The sequence below is a fragment of the Ursus maritimus genome, unplaced genomic scaffold (assembly GCF_017311325.1).
Source record: "Ursus maritimus isolate PB19 unplaced genomic scaffold, ASM1731132v1 scaffold_7, whole genome shotgun sequence".
Classification (NCBI taxonomy): Eukaryota; Metazoa; Chordata; class Mammalia; order Carnivora; family Ursidae; genus Ursus; species Ursus maritimus.
The window spans coordinates 40,475,230-40,493,622 of record NW_024426885.1 but is presented as its reverse complement, the minus strand read 5'-3'; the positions used below and the strand labels follow the sequence as shown (position 1 = coordinate 40,493,622).

General features: G+C 52.3%; 1 protein-coding gene across 1 annotated transcript in view; it reads right to left on the bottom strand.

The window, feature by feature from the left end:
- Nucleotides 1–17,494, bottom strand: part of FRMPD2 (FERM and PDZ domain containing 2) — a 77,013-nt gene extending 59,519 nt beyond the window's left edge. Inside the window, exons 1-9 of the mRNA XM_040623772.1 lie at nt 17,025–17,494; nt 15,324–15,481; nt 13,012–13,077; nt 10,443–10,634; nt 8,393–8,525; nt 7,516–7,603; nt 5,841–5,976; nt 3,539–3,610; nt 1,270–1,444 (exon numbers count right to left, since the gene is read on the bottom strand). Of these exons, the coding sequence (XP_040479706.1) occupies nt 1,270–1,444; nt 3,539–3,610; nt 5,841–5,976; nt 7,516–7,603; nt 8,393–8,525; nt 10,443–10,634; nt 13,012–13,077; nt 15,324–15,481; nt 17,025–17,199 (1,195 nt within the window). The 5' untranslated portion in view covers nt 17,200–17,494. The remainder of the gene's footprint in view (nt 1–1,269; nt 1,445–3,538; nt 3,611–5,840; nt 5,977–7,515; nt 7,604–8,392; nt 8,526–10,442; nt 10,635–13,011; nt 13,078–15,323; nt 15,482–17,024) is intronic.
- Between the last annotated feature and the right edge of the window lie 899 nt (nt 17,495–18,393).

The window sequence follows — 18,393 nt, the reverse complement described above, 5'->3', positions numbered from 1 at the left end:
CGCACAAGCTCCCGAGCTCCTCCCATCGGGGCTGGGAGAATAGAAGAACGCCGAGATGTCGACTCCTAAGCAAGACGGATGGCACAGCCGGACTTGAACCTGACAGCGCAAATGATCCCAAGCCCGCCTCTTTCCCATTTTCCCACGCAGTGGTTAAAGAGCTTCACCAACCGCAAAGGTATATTTGCGTAGATGGAAATAGGAGCCCCTTAATGGAAGGGCAGAGATGGGAGGAAGGGAAGAAGGCTTTCCTTCAGGGTCTTCATAATGGATTCTTAACTTACGCTCCTGGGTGGGGTGCCCATTTCCCATCAGTCCTGTATGACTAGATGGAAATTTTTTTTTAATTTTTTATTGTGGTCAAATACACATAATAACAAATTTACCATCTTAACCACAGTTAAATGTACGCTCAGTACTATTAAGTATATTCACACGGTTGTGCAGCCGTCACCACCGTCCAGCTCCAGCATCTTCATGGCGTGGAACTGCAGCTCTAAGCCCATCAAACCATATCGCCCAGTCCGCCTCCGCTCAGCCCCTGGCAACCACCATTCTGCTTTTTGTCTCTACGACTTGGACTATTCTAGGTACTCACACAGGTGGAGTCACACAATATTTGTCTTTTTGCAACTGTTTTACTTCACTTGGCATGACATCCTCCAGGTGCCTCCATGTTGTAGCATATGTCAGAATTTCCTTCCTTTTTAAGGTGGGCTAACATTCCATTATATGTAGACACCACATTTTGCTTACACATTCCTCTGTCAATGGACATGTGGGTTGCCTCCCCATTTTAGCTACTGTGAACAAGTTTCCTACAAACATGGGTGTAAAAATCTCTCTTGAGGACCCTGCTTTCGATTATTTGGGGCACGTGTACAAAAGTGGAATTGCCAGATCACGTGATAAATCTATTTCTCGCTTTTTGAGGAACCACCATTCTGTTTTCCACAGTGGCTGCACCATTTCGTATTCCCACCCACACGGAAATGCTTTCAACCGTCACTTATCTGACCTCAATGCTTTAAGATTGGTCAGCCCGACCCAGCACCTTACAGAAACCCACACTATCTTTCACACACTCTTTCGTTATAGTCTTCTGAGCTTCCTTGACACTTTGCAATGAGCCCTGGAAGCCTTCCCCGTGCTAACAGATGTCTAGACATGCAAGGTGACGCTTCCCAGCCTCAAGCCATTTTTTTTTGAAGGAACGGTGCCCAGGTACCCAGAGATCTGGGTTACATGGGCTGCCCAGGAGCCACTTACCTTTCACGTAAGCCAAGCCAAAGTAGGCGAGCTCTGCAAGGTTGACAAAGGACATGACAGCACCGAAGACGGCTCCCGCTGTAGACATCATGTCACATTTCACCTCCAGACGCTGCCCGCTCAACAGCACCACATAGAGGTCCCTGAGAGCCAAGTAGGATTTCCCTTTTTTGGTCTGAAAACAAATAGTATCAGTTGTAACAATAACCACAAGACATGGAGTCTTTGCTGTGGGCTGGCTACCGTGCTGAGTATTTTATACACATCGTCTCACGTAATGACAAACAACCCTAAGAAATAAGTACGTTAGGGTTCCCATACAGCAGAGGAGAGATGGGTTTCAGAGATAGTAAGGAACTTGTTTGGCAGTAAGGGACAGTACGGATAGCAAGGGACTGTGCCAGAGTTGGTAAGAGGCAGAACGGGGCTCAAATGCACGCTCCCTGCCAGGCTCCACAGGGACCATGAAGGCTGGGAGCGGGTCTAGATGCCTCCCCTTTGTTGAAATCCCAGCTGTCCCATGGGCTCCACTTCCTGGGAGGGCTTAGGCTGCTCAGGGCCCTCATCGCTGGACCAGATGTCCCAGGGGTGTCAAATCTGTCCCTCTGGGACCCTGAATCTGTCCCTCTGGGGACAGCCCAGCAGAGAGACTAGGGGTGGTGGGTATGGATCCAGTGAAAAGGCAGAGGCTATGGGGAGTGCTCTGAATCCAGACATGGGTCAGCAGGGCCACATCCGAAGATGAGCAGCAGTCTGCTTTCTCGCTTCACCCTGCTCAGATTAATTCCAGATTCATCTGCCACCACACCCCACCCTGACCACAGTTGCCACTGCTCAGCCACCCAGAATGCCCCATCATTCTGCCACCGCGTGGGCTTGTCGGCCTGTGTCCTTGCACACAATGCCCTCTGCCCAGAATACTCTTCCTTTCCTTTCCCATAACAGCAAGTTCCTATCAGTCTTTCAGGTCTGATTCAAAACCCTTGTCTGTGTCCTGGAGGGTAGAGCTGCCCACTCCCTACCTTGTGCTCAGAGCCCTGGCCTCCCTAAGGACATAGGCTGAGTATCCCCTGTGTCCCCCAGATCTCCCCCCAGAAAGTCCTCATTAGAGGACAGTCATGGATGGACACTGGCATGTGTGACTTGATGGCCACACCTTATCTCTCATGGCACCCAGGGGCAGCCCCACACTCCAGGGGCCAGTAGAGACCTGAGGACCCTGTGGGAGAGGTTTCCCCTATGATTCTGGGCAGGGCTCATCACACAGTATACTCTGAGACACCCTGGTACAGGGGCTGGGAGAGAGGTGGGGGGGGCACCGCATGTGCTCTGAAGGGCCCTCTGCTTGGGTGTAATGCTCTGCAAGTGCCCTCTTGAAATTCTTAATAACTGTGTCCTTGAACATGTGTTTTCTACGTGAGGTCCCAAGGGACAATGGAGCTGCTCATGAGCTTCCATGTCCCCACCTGCCAGGACGGGTTCTGGCTGCTAATGCCCACTCATGGTGCTCCAGCCCCCTCAACCTGTCCCTCCCACTCACCCTTTCTACTCTCCACCCAGGGGAGCCTATCATTCCCTTCCTCTGCAGGGGACTGGCTCCGGAAGGGTCCGAGAAGCGCACACCACCTCCCCCAAGACATCTTGGAGCAGGGCATGGCGGTGGCTTGTCCCCACTCTGGGCTGGTATCACCAAAGCTCTTTCAGTGGGTCTTAGCAGGGACAAGCCTCTCACCCATCTCCAGTCCAGGTACCAAATGTCTCTCCATACAGAGGTTGAACCTCTCCGGGATCCACAGTCTTCCTGGGACTGGGACAGCAGGGCTAAGGGAAGGAAGACTGACTTTTCCACCTCAGAAACTAGACAAATGCAAATATGCTAGAATGTAAGCTCCACGTGGAAAGGACTCTATTTTGTTCACATGAACGATCTGGGGTCTGGAGTAGTGCCTGGCACCTGCTGGATGCTTAAACAATATTTCCTGACTCATTAAGGGGACCAAGTTGAGCTGAGTCTGGAAAGACAAGGGAGCTGAACCAGAAGTAGCAGAGGGCTCCTGTTCAAGGAGAAGAGGAAGTGTTGAAGGACAGGAAGCAGGAGTGTGACTCGGTGGAGGGCTCTGGCAGGAATCTGGAGGAGCGAGTGAGCACCCCCCAGGGCCCTCCCAGCCTGAGACCCCAGTCAGAGGTCAATCAGCCTCCAGGCCTGCCCAGCAGGGTGGTTCCCTCAGCACCCCCTGCCCCTCCCCAGTTAACCCAGCAGTTAAGTTACCACAATTGAGCCGGGCAGATGCAAAGTCACCGGGGCCTCTCCAGCCAGCAAGACGAACTCTGGTCTAGAGAACTGGGAAAAACACTCAAAGTCACTCATGGTCCAGAAGAGAAGTCACATTCCAGGGGATCTGGCCCCCCAGCTCTGGGACTGGGCTTCCCCAATTCACTCACCTCCCCTCACCCCCTAACCAGCACTCCTTTCCCCAGAGCCAGCAGGAAACAGGCTTTGGGGAAATGGGGCTCAACTGGGCTGAGGCCCCAGCGAGGCTGGGCATCTCAAAGCCAATGTCTTGGCAGTGGGTACTGTGCTCTTAGCAATGTCCTCGCTCTTAAGTTGGGTGTTCACTTCATTGTACATTTCATAATTCATGCATCATTACATAATCTTTTATATGTATCAAAATTATAAAACATGTTTTATAATTCAAATATATATTATATGCTGGAGATTTTCTAAAGCAAAAATACCTTTAGATTTCAATTGAATGAAACATCTTTCTCTGTATGTTGAATCAATAACATGCATGGACAGCTATTTCTAATTTTACATTGTTTGTACCACACTCGTGATGGGGAAATACTTTCATACCTATCTTTAGTCAGACCCAGCCACCATCCTGTGGGGTGCATATTCTCAACCCATCGGGCAGGAAATTGAGGCTCCAAGAGGTTAAGAAACTTGCCCAAATCCAACACCTGAGAGTGATAGGATTGGGTGGGCCTACTAATGTGCCCCCCAAGGGAACCAATCAGACTCCTGTTGCAAAAGCCCAAAGGGCCAACCAGCGCATGACGTGTGTCCTGTGAGAATCTCCAGTAGAAGCGTCCTTGGTGAGTGATCATGGAGAAAAACCAAAGGAGGGGAAGAAGGCCCCCCGACCCTGTCTACATGAGGACGTGAGAGTGGTCTCTGAGGGCAGCAGGGGCCGGCGGGGAGTGTGGGAGTCCAGAGCCATAAGGGAGAGGACGTCCCGAGGCTACGCTAGGCTCAACTCATGTCAAATTGGTTAAGGAGCTCTGAGCAAATCTCTCTGCAACAGATAGGCAGACAGACGAAGGCTTTCTGGGGCATCTGGGTCTGATGTTCCCAAAGGGATGCAGATGGACAGAGAGAATGCCCGGTGAAGGCAGCCTCCTCAGCGAAGAGCCAAGGAGGGGGCCTGTCCCTGCTCCAGCAGACCCTTATCCCTTCGCGCCCACTGAGTGCTTGTGTGGTTACTAAAACAATTTTCAGCTAATGGCAGTGTTGTTCAAGGAAGGGGTGCTTTTCTTCCAAATACCGGAAGTGGCTGTGCTGGCTGATGCCAGGGCTGTTTCTGGCAGAGGGTGCACCCCGAGACCAGCCCTGATCTCATCCTCCAGCACAGGCTTAGCAAGCTGGACCCTCAGTAGAGACCAGCCTGCCTGCAAGCAGACAGGGTCCCCGGAGGCACGAGCACACTGCAGGGGCTGCCAGACATTGTCCCTCCTGTCGGCCTGGACGTCAAGGCCAGGGCGGGCTGGCCTGGCCACTCTGCAGCCTCTGCTCCCCAACTTGCCCAAATCTATTACCCTTTGTACCAAGCAGATTGGAGAACCTCTCTTCCTCTGCCCCTCCCAGACCTTTGCCCCTGCACTTTGCCTGCTCAGAAGGCTCTTTCCAAGTATACTGGGCCCTTTTATCACAAACCTTGTTTTGCTCCCACCCCACATTGATGGCAATCAGCTTCCTGAACGGTGGGACCTGACCCCATCCACCTTCTACCCTACACAGCGTCCACCTCCGCAAGCCCACCCAATAAACACCTATTGCCCCAGCTTGCAAATGTCAAGGGTTTTTTTTAATGTTTTTTTTTATTGTATTATGTTAGTCACCATACAGTACATCCCCGGTTTCCGATGTAAAGCTCGATGATTCATTAGTTGCGTATAACACCCAGTGCACCATGCAATACGTGCCCTCCTTACTACCCATCACCAGCCTATCCCATTCCCCCACCCCCCTCCCCTCTGAAGCCCTCAGTTTGTTTCTCAGAGTCCATAGTCTCTCATGCTTCATTCCCCCTTCTGATTACCCCCCCTTTCTTTATCCCTTTCTTCCCCTACCCATCTTCCTAGTTCTTATGTTCCATAGATGAGAGAAATCGTATGATAATCGTCAAATGTCAAGTTTCAGTCTAATGCTGGAAATCTCAGCCCAGGGAGCCTGCCCCAACCCCAGCCCACAGAGGACCCTGCCCATTTTCCACGACGGTGTCAGCCACACACAACTCGCCACTCAAACCTCTTTGGAGAATGTCCTTCGGTCCTCTTTTGCTCACCTTCCCTTTTCTTTGCGGAAAAGCCCTCTGAGAAGGAGCTGCCGGCTGTGAGCTTTCTGCTGCCACAGAGAGAGCAGCACTGGAGCAGAGCTGCTGTCCGTCGCGAAGCCCTTGGGGAGCTTCTGCTGGAAGAGCGCTGGCCGGTGGGTCAAGAAGGGGAGAGATGATGCAGGATGGAAACAGCCCCCAGCAGTGAAAGCCCACGGCGCGCAGGTGCTCAGCCGTGCGGGGTGTGTCCGCTGCTTTCCCTTCGCCCCACGTCTACGGGGGGAGTTACCATACCCATTTTTTCCGGTGAGGCCGCTGAGGCTACAGTCACAGGAGCGGGGCTGGATAGGAGGTGCAAGGCCCCCGTCCACTTCTTCCCCACCCCACAGCCCTTCTTCAGCTCGCTGTGCCCAGGACAGGCAGGTCCTATGACCCAGCTCCTGAACAGCTTGAAGCCAGTGATGGGCTCACAGGGGGTTCTGACTCTCCTGCTTAGAATTTTATATATCGTTCAAAATGTTTTGGTAAAATAAAAAAAATGCATTGTTTATGGAATCCAAAAAAAAAAAAAAAGCTGTTTTCATTGGGAAAATAGAAAATAGGGTTTTAAATAGCAGGAAAAAAAATCACTGTGAGGTAAACCCTACAGCATCCAGTCAAGGCCCCACCTGTGTATGTGACGTCAATATTGCCACAGCCCTTGGTTGAACCGTGGAAGGACAACAAATCAATATGTAAAGAAATAAACACCCAAGTTTCAAAATTCCTTATGTTCCAGATGTGGGAAGATATGGTCCCCTGTGGGTTTTGAGCAGATTCAAGCATTGTGTTAGATTGATTCCAAAACCAGCCCCTTCTTCTCCCCGACCCATGCCCTTTGCATCTCTCTCCCTTTGTCCCTTCCCCCCTCCCTCCCTCTCTCTCTCTCTCTCAACTCTGCCATTGTCACAAGGACAATCTCAGGCTAGCCTGCTGGTGAAGAACTGGGGCTGCCCCAGACAACAGCCGGCCACCCCCAGAAGTGAAGCTGCCTGGCTGGGCTGTGGCTGATCACAGAGCCCAAGGGCATCCAGCAGAGTCCAGAAGAACCTTCCAGCTGAGCACAGCCTGAATGTCCCAACTCACATAATCGAGAGCTGAACAAACCATTATCTTCTTAAAAGACTGTATTTATTTATTTGAGAGAGAGAGAGAGATTGAGAGCACGAGTGGGGTGGGGGAGAGAGGAAGAGGGGGAGAGAGAAGCAGACTTCCCGCTGAGCAGGGAGCCCAACGTGGGGCTCGATCCTAGGACCCCAAGATCATGACCTGAGCCAAAGGCAGATGCCTAACTGACTGAGCCACCGTAAACCATTATTTTTAAACACTGTGTTTTGTGGTCGTTTGTTATGCCGCCTCGTGGGGCAACAGGTGATCACAACACGGAGGCATGCTGTTGTAACAGAACTGGGCCTGAACTCGATGCCCAGAGGAGACGGGATACCCTGAGAGCCCAGCTGCCACCCGGCCCCTCATCACCACGGCTGCACATCTGCTTAAATGAGGGGTCTGTTTTGTTTTGTTTTTCACCTGCCGTTGGAATAGGATCAGCTTTTTCTGGAGAAGCAAAAGGTTTCGCATCAGTAATCAGTCAAGAAGAAACAGCAGTCCCCACAAACGGCCGACACCTGCACACCTTGCTGCTTACCTGCTAACCGAGAGGCTGTGGTGACTGTGTGCTGAGGTGCTCAGACTGGGCTCCAGGGAGCTCTGGGTCTCTGTGCTTCTCTCTGAAACTAAGCAAACAGCATGGTGGAGGGCACGAGAAGACGCAAAGAGCATGGCTCTCTTGAATCAAGCAGCCTGGAGTGTGGGTATCAGCATCGTGACTTACTGGCTATGTGACTTTGGCAAAATTACTTACCCTCTCTGAGTCTATTTGCTCATGTGAGAAATGGAAATGCCAGTTACAGAGAGTCAGGGGAGCTTATTTTTTTGAGGGGGAGAGACAAAATCTAGTGGCAAAGAGTGCCTTGTTTTATAGAGACAACAAAAATAACATCAATTTTTTTAAATTTTTCATTTAAATTCAATTTAGTTAACATATACTATATTATTAGTTTCAGAGATAGAATTTAGCAATTCATCAGTTGCATATAACAGCCAGTGCTCATTCCATCAGGTGCCCCTCACCCAGTTACCCCTCAGATTCAGTTGAAGAGTAGAGAACAGTAGAAGATTTGAAGATTATTCTAAAAACCGTATCTTTAACACAGCTAGAGCAACAACAAAAGCAGTCTTTTAAAGATTGCTTTTCCTTTTGCTCCACCTAGACATTAATTCATAGAAAATTTTGCTCTTATGTTGTGTATTGAAATTTGTTTTATCAACTCAGACAGTTCAAACTTAATTTTTAAAAAAAGAGTTTATGTTTGATATACATAATATTTCCAAATGAAACTTTCCCAAGGACACAGCCCTCTCTCTTTGGGGGCTCCCTGGAAGAGGGGAGCTTGCACGGGCGGACATCTGGCCCACTGGAGCAGGAAAGGAGAGAACAGGCACGCTCGGGTTGCCATACCCACCTCTGCAGGGGTGCAGGGGCTGCAGGGCCCGTGCTGCTGGGCTCTGGCAGCTCGCCGGAGGCAGCCTGTGCCTGAGGAGGCAGCTTCTGTCCTGCTGCACGGAGGAGCTCTCTTCCACAACTCTCCTCTCCACCTGAAGGTCAAGTGCGTCACACATCCGCATCCCAAAGTCAAGAGGGGACATTTGCTTAGACACATACAGACTGGCTGTCCGATGAAGTCAGTTCGGAAGTGTCTGCCGTACACAGTGAGAGCCTAACAATGCACTCTGGTGACCAGAACGGGCTCCAGACCCCACCACCCACAGGCGCCCTAGAGGTATTTCGCTCCCCTCCCCCACTACCAGTGGACTCCTGCACAACTGTGCCTTTGCTCACACGCTCCCCCTACTGCCTAGGGTCTCCCTGCTAAGCTCCTCTGTGCCTCTAAGACCCAGAGTTGTGTTCTGTCTACTTCCAAACCTCTCCACTTCTGTCCCCAAGGCACCTTACTCACATCTCCCTCTACGGTACAACATTATATCACGTTTCCTTGTGTGTCCATCTCCCCGACCTCACCGTGTGACTTGTGCTTCACTGTAGCTCCTTTGGCTCAAAGAATAGGAGCAGCATGCTCAGATGCCAAGACAGAGGGGTCCAAGAAGGAGGACAAGATGGGAGAGGTATTTTCTAAATGACTAGGGGCCGCATCCACCCCAGCTGTCCCCTCCTCTCCATCCACATGGCTCCTGCATTAGTCTTGGGCTCAGCTCTCCAGCCTGCCCCCTGGACAAGTGCACAGCCATCTGACCATTCTCCAGCCCTGCCGCCCTCTGGTTCCTCTGAAATGCAGACCTCCTTGCATTTGTATCCCAGGCACGTCACTGGCCTCTCCCCAGTCCCGGTACTGCCCCAGCCTCGAAGGGGCCAACGCTGACACAATTCCTGCCCCAGAACCCCCATCCCACCCTCCGTGGGGTCAGGCTGAGGCTGTCTCCACCTGAGACCACCTCCTGGCTGGGCTTAAACTCCTTCCATCATCCCCCCTCTCCTAGGGGCACTTACCAATCAATAATATGCATAGGGGCGCCTGAGTGGTCTAATCCGTTAAGGATCTTGGTTTCTGCTCAGGTCATGATCTCAGGGTCGTGAGATCAAGCCCCACATCAGGCCCTGTGCTTGGTGTGGAGTCTGCTTGAGATTCTCTCTTCCTCTCCCTCTGCCCCTTCCACCCCTGCTCTCTCTCTTTCTCTAAAATAAATAAATAAATCTTTTTTTTTTAAAGATTTTATTTATTTATTTGACAGAGAGAGAGACAGCCAGCGAGAGAGGGAACACAAGCAGGGGGAGTGGGAGAGGAAGAAGCAGGCTCATAGCAGAGGAGCCTGATGTGGGGCTTGATCCCATAACGCCAGGATCACGCCCTGAGCTGAAGGCAGACGCTTAACCGCTGTGCCACCCAGGCGCCCCTAAATAAATAAATCTTTTAAAAAATAACACGCATAAGCATCGCCATTTCTGGCTTTGCTTCAAGGGAACCCAACCTAAACCAAATGCCTACTAGGCGTCAGCCTCTTGCTAGGTGACAGGGAGCACAAGGACGGCAAGCAACATGTGTGACAAGGGGACTCTCTGCAGACACAGGACAGCAGAGGGAGGGAGGAGCCAGGGACTGCAGGCCAGTCAGGGAAGGCTCCTTGCATGAGACCTAGTTGAATTTTGATAGGTGAACGGACTCATGGGTTATAAACACAATTGCTTTTTTATAGAAAGAGGCTCTTTGGAAGATCCCAGGAGTCCCAGCCACATGGGAAATCGGAGCTCGCCCAAAGGCCTCCGGCAGCGCTGCCCAGTGGAACTGCAGTGATGAGATAGTTCTGTATCCGCCCTGGCCTCCCGGCTCATCAGCAGCTACAGGTGGCTCCCAAGCTCTTGAAATGTGGTAGGTGTGATGGAGGAATGGAATATTTTATTTCATTTCATTTCAATAAACCATAATTTCGCTAATTTAAATGTCAACAGCTACCTGAAGCTAGTGTCGCCTGGGCCGGGAAGCGCATATCTACACTGACCTCGGAGATGGTGCCCAGGACCAAGCCGGCCAGCCGGCGGACGTGGAGATTGGCAGAGGCTGGGTAGACAGCCACTTCTTCCCGATGAACCCGACATGCTTCCAGAACCGAATGCAGGGGCAGCCGCCTGCGAGGCTGGTCTTCACACATGGTCAGCAGAATGGAGTGCAAGGGCTCACGGAGCCGCAGAGGCTGGAGAGAAGAGGGGCTGCATGAGAAGTCCGGACGGCTGCTGCAGCTGACCCTAGTGCCTTGTCGGGTGTGCGGCGGGGACTCACGGACACGGATGATCTCATCACCCCTAGACAGAGACCCGCCCCTTCTGGAGAGTGTAGGGACGGACGCAAGATCTATCACCAGGGCCACAAAATGCAGAGCAATGATCTCTGCGCCAATTGTGTGAAGTTGGCTGCTTTCTAGTCTTGAATGTTCTTCGGTGCACAGAGAGCACAGACATGTGCTTGGAATACTTATGAAAAAGTGCTTGACAGAATGGGTTTCCACCTATGCCAAGCACTCAGCTCAAACCAGGGATCAGCCTTCAACTCACACCCACCTGGGCAACCTGTCAAATTATTTCTCGATTACCTCTCCAAGGTAATTACTTCTCAAATTACCTCCTCAATTCCTTTCTGCCAAATTACTTCTTGGATTATTTAGGTGGGTCTCACCGGGGCCTTTCCCCTAGAATGTGAGCTCTGGGAAAGGAAGGACTGTGCCTTTCTTTACTTTGGAATCTCCCGTGGTCAGCACAAGGCCAATAATCATTGGCTGAACTTGATGTCACACGTACCCATCAAGCAAAAGAAAAAAACATTTTATTAAGAAATTCCCTCATGCATTTGAATGGCCACCGTTTATATGGGGAAGTCCTCAAATTCAGACCCAACATCAGGCTTTTTCTCACCCTCCCACATACTGCAAGTCATTTTTGAGATAAGGGCTTCACCACCATTTCTGGCCAGGGAGTACCAGTTGTGAATCCCCATCTCCGTGTGTGAGAGGGATACCGTGTCCTGGGCTCATGCAGCCAATCCGAGCGCCTCTGATGTGCCCGGGGCCCCGCAGCTACTGGCGGTACAAGGGGGCAGACGCTCCCTGCTTTCAAGGACTTCACAGTCTGATGAGAAAGATGGTCAACTCAAGGGACAAGGACTGTGGCCTTGGGAAGCCCGAGACGTGGTAATAACACAGAAGAAAAGATCTAACCCAGCCTGGGGAGGGAGTGGGGACCTGGAGGAAAGAACTTGAACTAAATCTCAGAAAGCACACTGCGGTTAGCCAGGAGAAAAGTGGGGGAGTGAACCATGATAGAGGGAACAGTATATGCTGGGGCGGTGTGTCTGAGAAGAAGGGGGACTATGGGCAGGACAGAGCCCAGGGAAACACGACAATGCAGGGCCCCTTGTTCAAAACTTTCAAGAATTTCAAGCGGGTGACATCAGAGCATTAAGTCAAGCGTGGGCCGCTGTAAGTGCAGGGCACTCTACAATTATGCAGGCCCCACGCCCAGGAAGCCCGCCCAGATGATGGCGGAGCTCCAGAGGAACCAGAGCCCAGGTATAAACCCAGTTTGGGGCTCCAGGTATGCCCTGCTGAGAAGTGGAACCTAACCCCGTGGGTAGTGGGAAGCTGAGAAAGATTTCACATGAAGAGGGGTGAGAACAAAAAGCACCAGGAAACATTGGGATATTGAATTAGAGACTGCAAAGGTGAGAGGGAGGGAGGGAGGGAGGAAGGAAGGAAGGAAGGAAGGAAGGAAGGAAGGAAGGAAGGAAGGAAGGGACAGGGTTCTCCAGATTTTGTTACACTGGTTTCCAAGGAATTCTTACAGTGTCAGATGACAATTTGCACACACACACACAATTTTTGTAGTCAAAATTTTTATACAATGCTGTGATAAAGTTTAAAATTCCCTTTGCTTTAGGCTTTCTCAGAGTCTTTAATAAATTACTCTGCCAAATCTTTGAGAGGAAGATATTGTAGTGAGCATTCTCCCAAATTCACTGAGCACAAAACCGTTTCTCAGGGCAGCATTTCACCTCAGGAAGGGCTGTTTTCTAGGGGCATCTGGGTGGCTCAGTCATTAGGCGTCTGCCTTTGGCTCAGGTCATGATCCCAGCGTTCTGGGATTGAGCCCCATGTCGGAGTCCCTGCTCTGCGGGGAGCCTGCTTCTCCCTCTCCCACTCCCCCTGCTGTGTTCCCTCTCTCGCTGTGTCTCTCTCTGTCAAATAAATAAAATCTTCAAAAGGAAAAAAAAAGGAAGGGCTGTTTTCTACATCTGTATCTTCGCTATCTATAAAACCCTCTAGTTTGCTACTTCCTCTGAGCAGTAAGTCTTGCCAATCCTAGATCGTGCCTGGCTGCATTGCCACGCCGAGCAGCATTCTCGGTGCTCTCTGAACTCAGCAGGACCATCTCTGTGATGGGTCGGCAGTGCCTTCCTAGAACCTAGGAGGACAGAGCAGTGGCACACGGCACAAGACATGTGATCCCCGTCCTGGAGAAGACCGCTAATGAAATCCAAAGACATGACCTGGCGAGACTTGGCGTCTCTTGTTTACAGACCTGATTTTGTGGGACTTGAAAGCCTGCTGACCAGTAGAGGGTCATGCCCAAAGAATACACGTGCGTCTGCACAAGACAAAAAACACCAGGTTAGAGTGCCATCACCTCGGTGATTCCGAAGTCCTGCAAACAAAGCTCCATTCCAGTTCCGTCCATGGCAGACCCTGTTGGCTGGCTGGCCTGACAGCCGTCCGTGACTCCCATAAACCTTCCCGTCTCCCACCTACTCTGGCAGCTTAAAGCCTCAGTGACCATGACACCCCGCTTGGGCAAAAGACGCAGGAGAAGTCCATTAAGGGGTGTTTGAGAAAGCTTTTGCTTTACTGACAATAAGAATGCAGGTAGCTGGCACCCCTCTTTCCTCATTTTGCTTGCCCACTGATGGGATACGTGGAACCCCTGCTGTCATCTTGAGACCATGAGGCAAGACACTAGAGCAAAAAGCCAGCAGCTAAGAAGGGTGGGATGGAAAGACACAGCCCGGATCCTTGATGACATTTACTGAGCTGCTGGCCAATCCCAAGACTTCCTTGGGTTCCAGCCTCTGTATTTTAGGCTCTCTGGTCCGCGTAGCCAAAGCCCTCTGTTCATGACACACTATGGCGCGGTCGCGATGGCAGTTCGAGCGCTGCCCACACCTTGCACCTGCACGGGAATTCACCCTCCAAGCAGTAGGGTACATGAGTTCGTGTGCTGGGGAAAGCTAGATGTTGGCCTGGGGAGAGGAGTCAGGGTACATCCTCCAAAGCTCAGGATGGATCCCAGAGCTGGGGGACGATTGTGAGCACAGCCTCTGCTGAGACCACTTTCCTGATTGCTCACCTCACCTCCCACAGCACCTGAGCCAAGCTGGATGCAGAGAGAAGTCTCTGGAGGCTGGGAGAGAAGAGCAATTAATAGAACTGAGTGCAGGGATGTGGTAAGGGAGACCGTGGCCAGGGACCCTGTCTCCTGGCCTACTAAGCAGCAGTCTGCCATTGGCTGAGGTTCACCCCCCCAGGACACTAAGTCCCCTGAACTTTCGGGGTGCATCAGCACATGCCCTTCTCGTGGTTGCTCAGAAAGCCAGGTCCCACGGCTCCAGCTGTGACATCGCAGCTGCGTCCAGAGTGGAGGACGCACCATCGGAGGAGAAGACCCAAATAGAGAGACCGAGAGGCACCCACGTCTGTGTCTAACACGGGAGTCCAGGGATTCATCCCTGGGATACTATCAGTGTAGGAAAGGGTGTCAGGATCTGGACTGCTGGGTAACCGGCTGTGTGGGGACAGAGTCAGGGCCACTGCCATGGGAAATTTGCTGCTTTCACTGTTGGGATCTGACTTGGAGACATGTGGGCCCGGACAAACCAACCCCGGAGGCCACCGAGGCCCTGTTCTCCAAGCCCAGAGGAAAAGCAGCCCCAGTTCCAGGATGCCTCCTGAGACAGGCGGGACTTCCAGGTTGTCCTCTTCTCAGGAAAGCACGGGAAGGAGAAGCAGAACTCCCTGATGAAGGGCCCGCTGCGCTGCGTGCCTGCCTTACACCGCTCTCGCCTTCGACTTTCTTCTTTTTAAAGTTGCAAATAATGTTTACTAGACTTTGCGCTATTCAGAAGCAAAACACGTCCATGGAAAAGCTGAAATCACCCCTGAGGTTGCTACCCAGAGGGAATCACTGCAGACACCTTGGTATATGTATTTCAGAACGAACTCTCCCATCTCTGTCTCTGTCTCTGTGTCCGCGTGTGCACGCGTGTGTGTATTTATTCAAATAAGGTCGCATCGTACATGCATATATTTAAGTTCTTTTCAAGCCGTTCCATAAGCTCCCACAGCCTCACTTTAATGCTGTCTTATTTACTGGACATTTAGTTTGTTTCCAATTTATCACTAATATCAACAATACAACAATCAACATTGCGGCAGCTAACCTAATCCCTATTCACGCCTCAGGAAAAATTCCTAGTTGAGGATTTTTTTAGGGTTTTGCTACACGCTGCCAAGGATACCAATGTCCCAGACCGTTTAGCCACAACTTTTCCAATGTTTCTTTTTGAATATTTATAATAAGCTGATGGATTAGGTCAAATGAACTCCATTTTACAGATGTAGAAATTGGAGCCCAGAGGAGTTGACCTGTCTTCATCTAAGAGCTAATAGATTGCTGGCAAAAGAGAGAGAGAGAGAGGGAGAGAGAATGAGAAAAGCCTGGGAATAGAATTCTTTAAACCCACTCTGCCTCAGTGTTCCTTGGGGACAGGTCCGAGGTCCTAGGATGAGGCCTTTCCCAGGACAGACCCAGAGGTCCTGCAGAGATGCCGCACCCCTTACCTGAGATGCTTCAGGCTGCTCGTCATCCCTCTGTCCCTGGAGCAGTTCAGGGGCCTTGAAAGGAGCAGCCTCGATGTGAGAAATATGGTCCTGGAAAGAAAGACTTCCGGCTACAGACAGCAGGGCCGACCAGGGACAGACCACATAGTCCGAGGAATCTGAAACCAAGGCCATGATGGGAGGAGTATAGAGATGGGACCACTGTCCGGAGGGCCAGTTGTGAGACTGTGACCAGCAGGTGCCCCTGGGGTGGATTAAGGGCAAGACCCCGGGAAACATAACGTGGAGTAAATTCAACCCTGATACACGCGAGCTCAGGAGCACCTGTCCCCAAGGGTGGCCGCAGTGGTGGCCAGGAAAACTAGCACCTGCATCCCTCAGCGCCGCAAGAGTCTCAAGGTAAGAGGTAAGAAGAGGTCAGGTCCACGTGGAAATAAGCCCTGAGTTCTTTGGAGCCAAGCCTGGGACCAAGGCAGCGGTCTGCCGGGTGCACTGAAGCTCGCTGCTCATCAGTCTCCCCCAGGGCAGGGAACAGGGAGTGAAGAATCACAGGGAAGAGGAAACTGGAGGGACAGGTGCACAGCTTCCTTTATCTCGACACACTGGGACCCGCTACTCATGTGATCTCCCAGGCCTTTGTGACTTCAGAGCTGAATCTGAGTGTGGGTTCTCACTGTTTGGTCCAGTTACCAACGAAATGTCTCGCAGCTCCAAATTCATCTCTCTACACCGGCTCCCTTGAGCATCTGTCCTTTACAGGGAGTGCAACCTGCAGCTTTCTCAGTAGAGGGCGCTGGAGAGACACTGCGGGAGGCGGGGACCCCTCCTGATGTTCCAGGGTTGCGGAGCGCGCGCGAGGACGCCCCGTGTCGCTGTGCCTCGAGACACCACGCACAGGACCCGCGGTCCAGCGGGAACCTTCCGGCCCGGCCTGGCCAAGTGATCCCTCCGTCTACACAGATCCCACGGGCTCGAGACCTCCTGCCCCCGCACTGGCTCACGAAGCTGTGTCTCCCGGCTGCCTGCCTCCACCCAAGGGGTCACCCTCGCTCCTGCTGGCGATTCCTGTGCCTCGTTTGTCCAGTGACTGCTGGCCACTTCTTGCCGGGCAGAGCAGCGGAGTTCGCTGTCATCGGGGCTCCAAGCACAGCAACTCCAGCAGCTCCGAACCCAAGCCGGGGAAGAGGCTTCCCTTCAAAGTTTGCGCCTCACTGGTACTGCCCTCAGCCCTGGGGACCATGTAAAATTTTCTTGTATCTTACAATTAATCTTAAGTCAGAATTTAATAATTCTTTGTATTAAACTTCCTCCCCCTCTTTAGACCACCTAGTGTGGGGGTTCTATCCCCTGATGGGGCACAAGGAGACGCACCACCTGGCAGGGGACAGTCTGGAGGTGTCAGCTGTCCAGGTAGCTGCCCCCTGCCTCCTGTCTCCTTATGCTGCGACTCCAGGTATGGGGAGAGGCCCAGAGAGCTGCAGCCACCGTCTCCCTAGAAACAAGGCCTTTCAACTCTGCTGAGTGCCAGGTCCAAGAGCCAAGCCTGCCCTTCTGGTGAAGCGCCAAAGGTAGGCGTCATTTGCCCACCTGATCTAATACTTCGGGCTGATGACACGTCCGAGAAGCAGCAGCCAGAAATGTGGTTGGGAAGCTTTGCACTCAGCTCCCTGGGATTCAGCGGCGCCAAACACTGTCTCTTACCTTCACGGAGGTCCTCCAGGAGCCGCTCAGCCCCTAAGGACAAGAGGGACCAGATTTCCTCTTCCGACAGAGCTTCGCCCCTGACCTGAAGGGCACTGGCCAGGGTCACAGAGGCCGGGCTCATGCCTGCAAAGACACGTGTGTGGCAGAGTCTCCGCGATGTCTGCAAGCACATCGGGGCCGCACTCACTCACCGCTGCAGCCCGGGCCCAGTCCAGGCCCCTCGGCAGCACGCGGCACCACGCTGGCATCTCCTGTGTGCCTGGGGCCGGGCACACAGGAGAAGCTACAGAAATGCTAACGGGGGTGCTGGCTAGGCTGGCCGGCTGATTCAGTGAACGAGCAAATTCCCAAATGAAGGCTTAAGGATGTGAGGGCGATCTGGCTGCGACATCTGTCACCCCACTGATCGCCAGGGTTGATCCGGCTGATCTGGCTGGCTAGGCAGGTGTCCCCTTCCTCCCTCACCGCTCCATGTGCGTCCCTCCCGAAGCTGCAGGCTGGGTGGAAGAGGACAACCTTCCCTGATAGAGGAGGACCGTTCTTCGGTCAAGGGTATATGAGCAGCTGCAGTCCCCTGCTAGAACCTTCAAACAAGCTCTCAAGGTCCAGATGAAGGCTTAAGGGAATAAATGAGTGAACAAACGAACCCCGAGAACGGCATCTCCCTCTGAGCAGGGCCTGTGCTGTTAGAGAGACCTAGCTACCGGTGCCCAGGCAGCATCCTTTGCCTGCACTCCCCTCTGTCTGGGAAAGTAGGTTAACAACATTTTTTAATCTGCAGTCGTGATTCGTGTCTTCTCCTCTGCCGCATGTAGCATTGGATTTGGTGCCAGCAGCAGCCCTGTCTGTAACGATCCCCGACACCTGCATGAAGAGTGAAAATCACTAGACGGAACAGCGAGCCCTGTGTTTTGAAAAGGTGCAGACTCACAAGAAAGCACAGGGCTGCTTTGCTGAGGAATGAAGAAGGCTGGTCCTCTCTGTCCTCTCTTCTTGGAAGGGCTCCTTTAACCAAAGCTGACATTGACATGTCTGTGCCCCCCCCACCCTCCAACAAAGCTGCCACCCACTAATCTCCAGCCCCAGGTGGGGTGGCAGCAGGAAGAGGCCAGGCAGGCTTTTCCTAATCCATTCACGTCATTGATCTTTTCTAGCCTCAGGGAGGGTGGGAGCGCTGTGTGGGGAGCGGGGTGGAGAGCACATTATGGCATCCTCATCTCTCCATCCAACATGGCTAATCCAAGCTCTCCACTCGCCGGCTGCTCAGCTCCCTGTGTACGCCTGGAAGTCCCACCTCCTCCGGCCTCAGGAAGAGAAATGAATTCCGGGGAGCAAAAGCCTTGCTCTTCTTTCTCTCCCCTGGGGG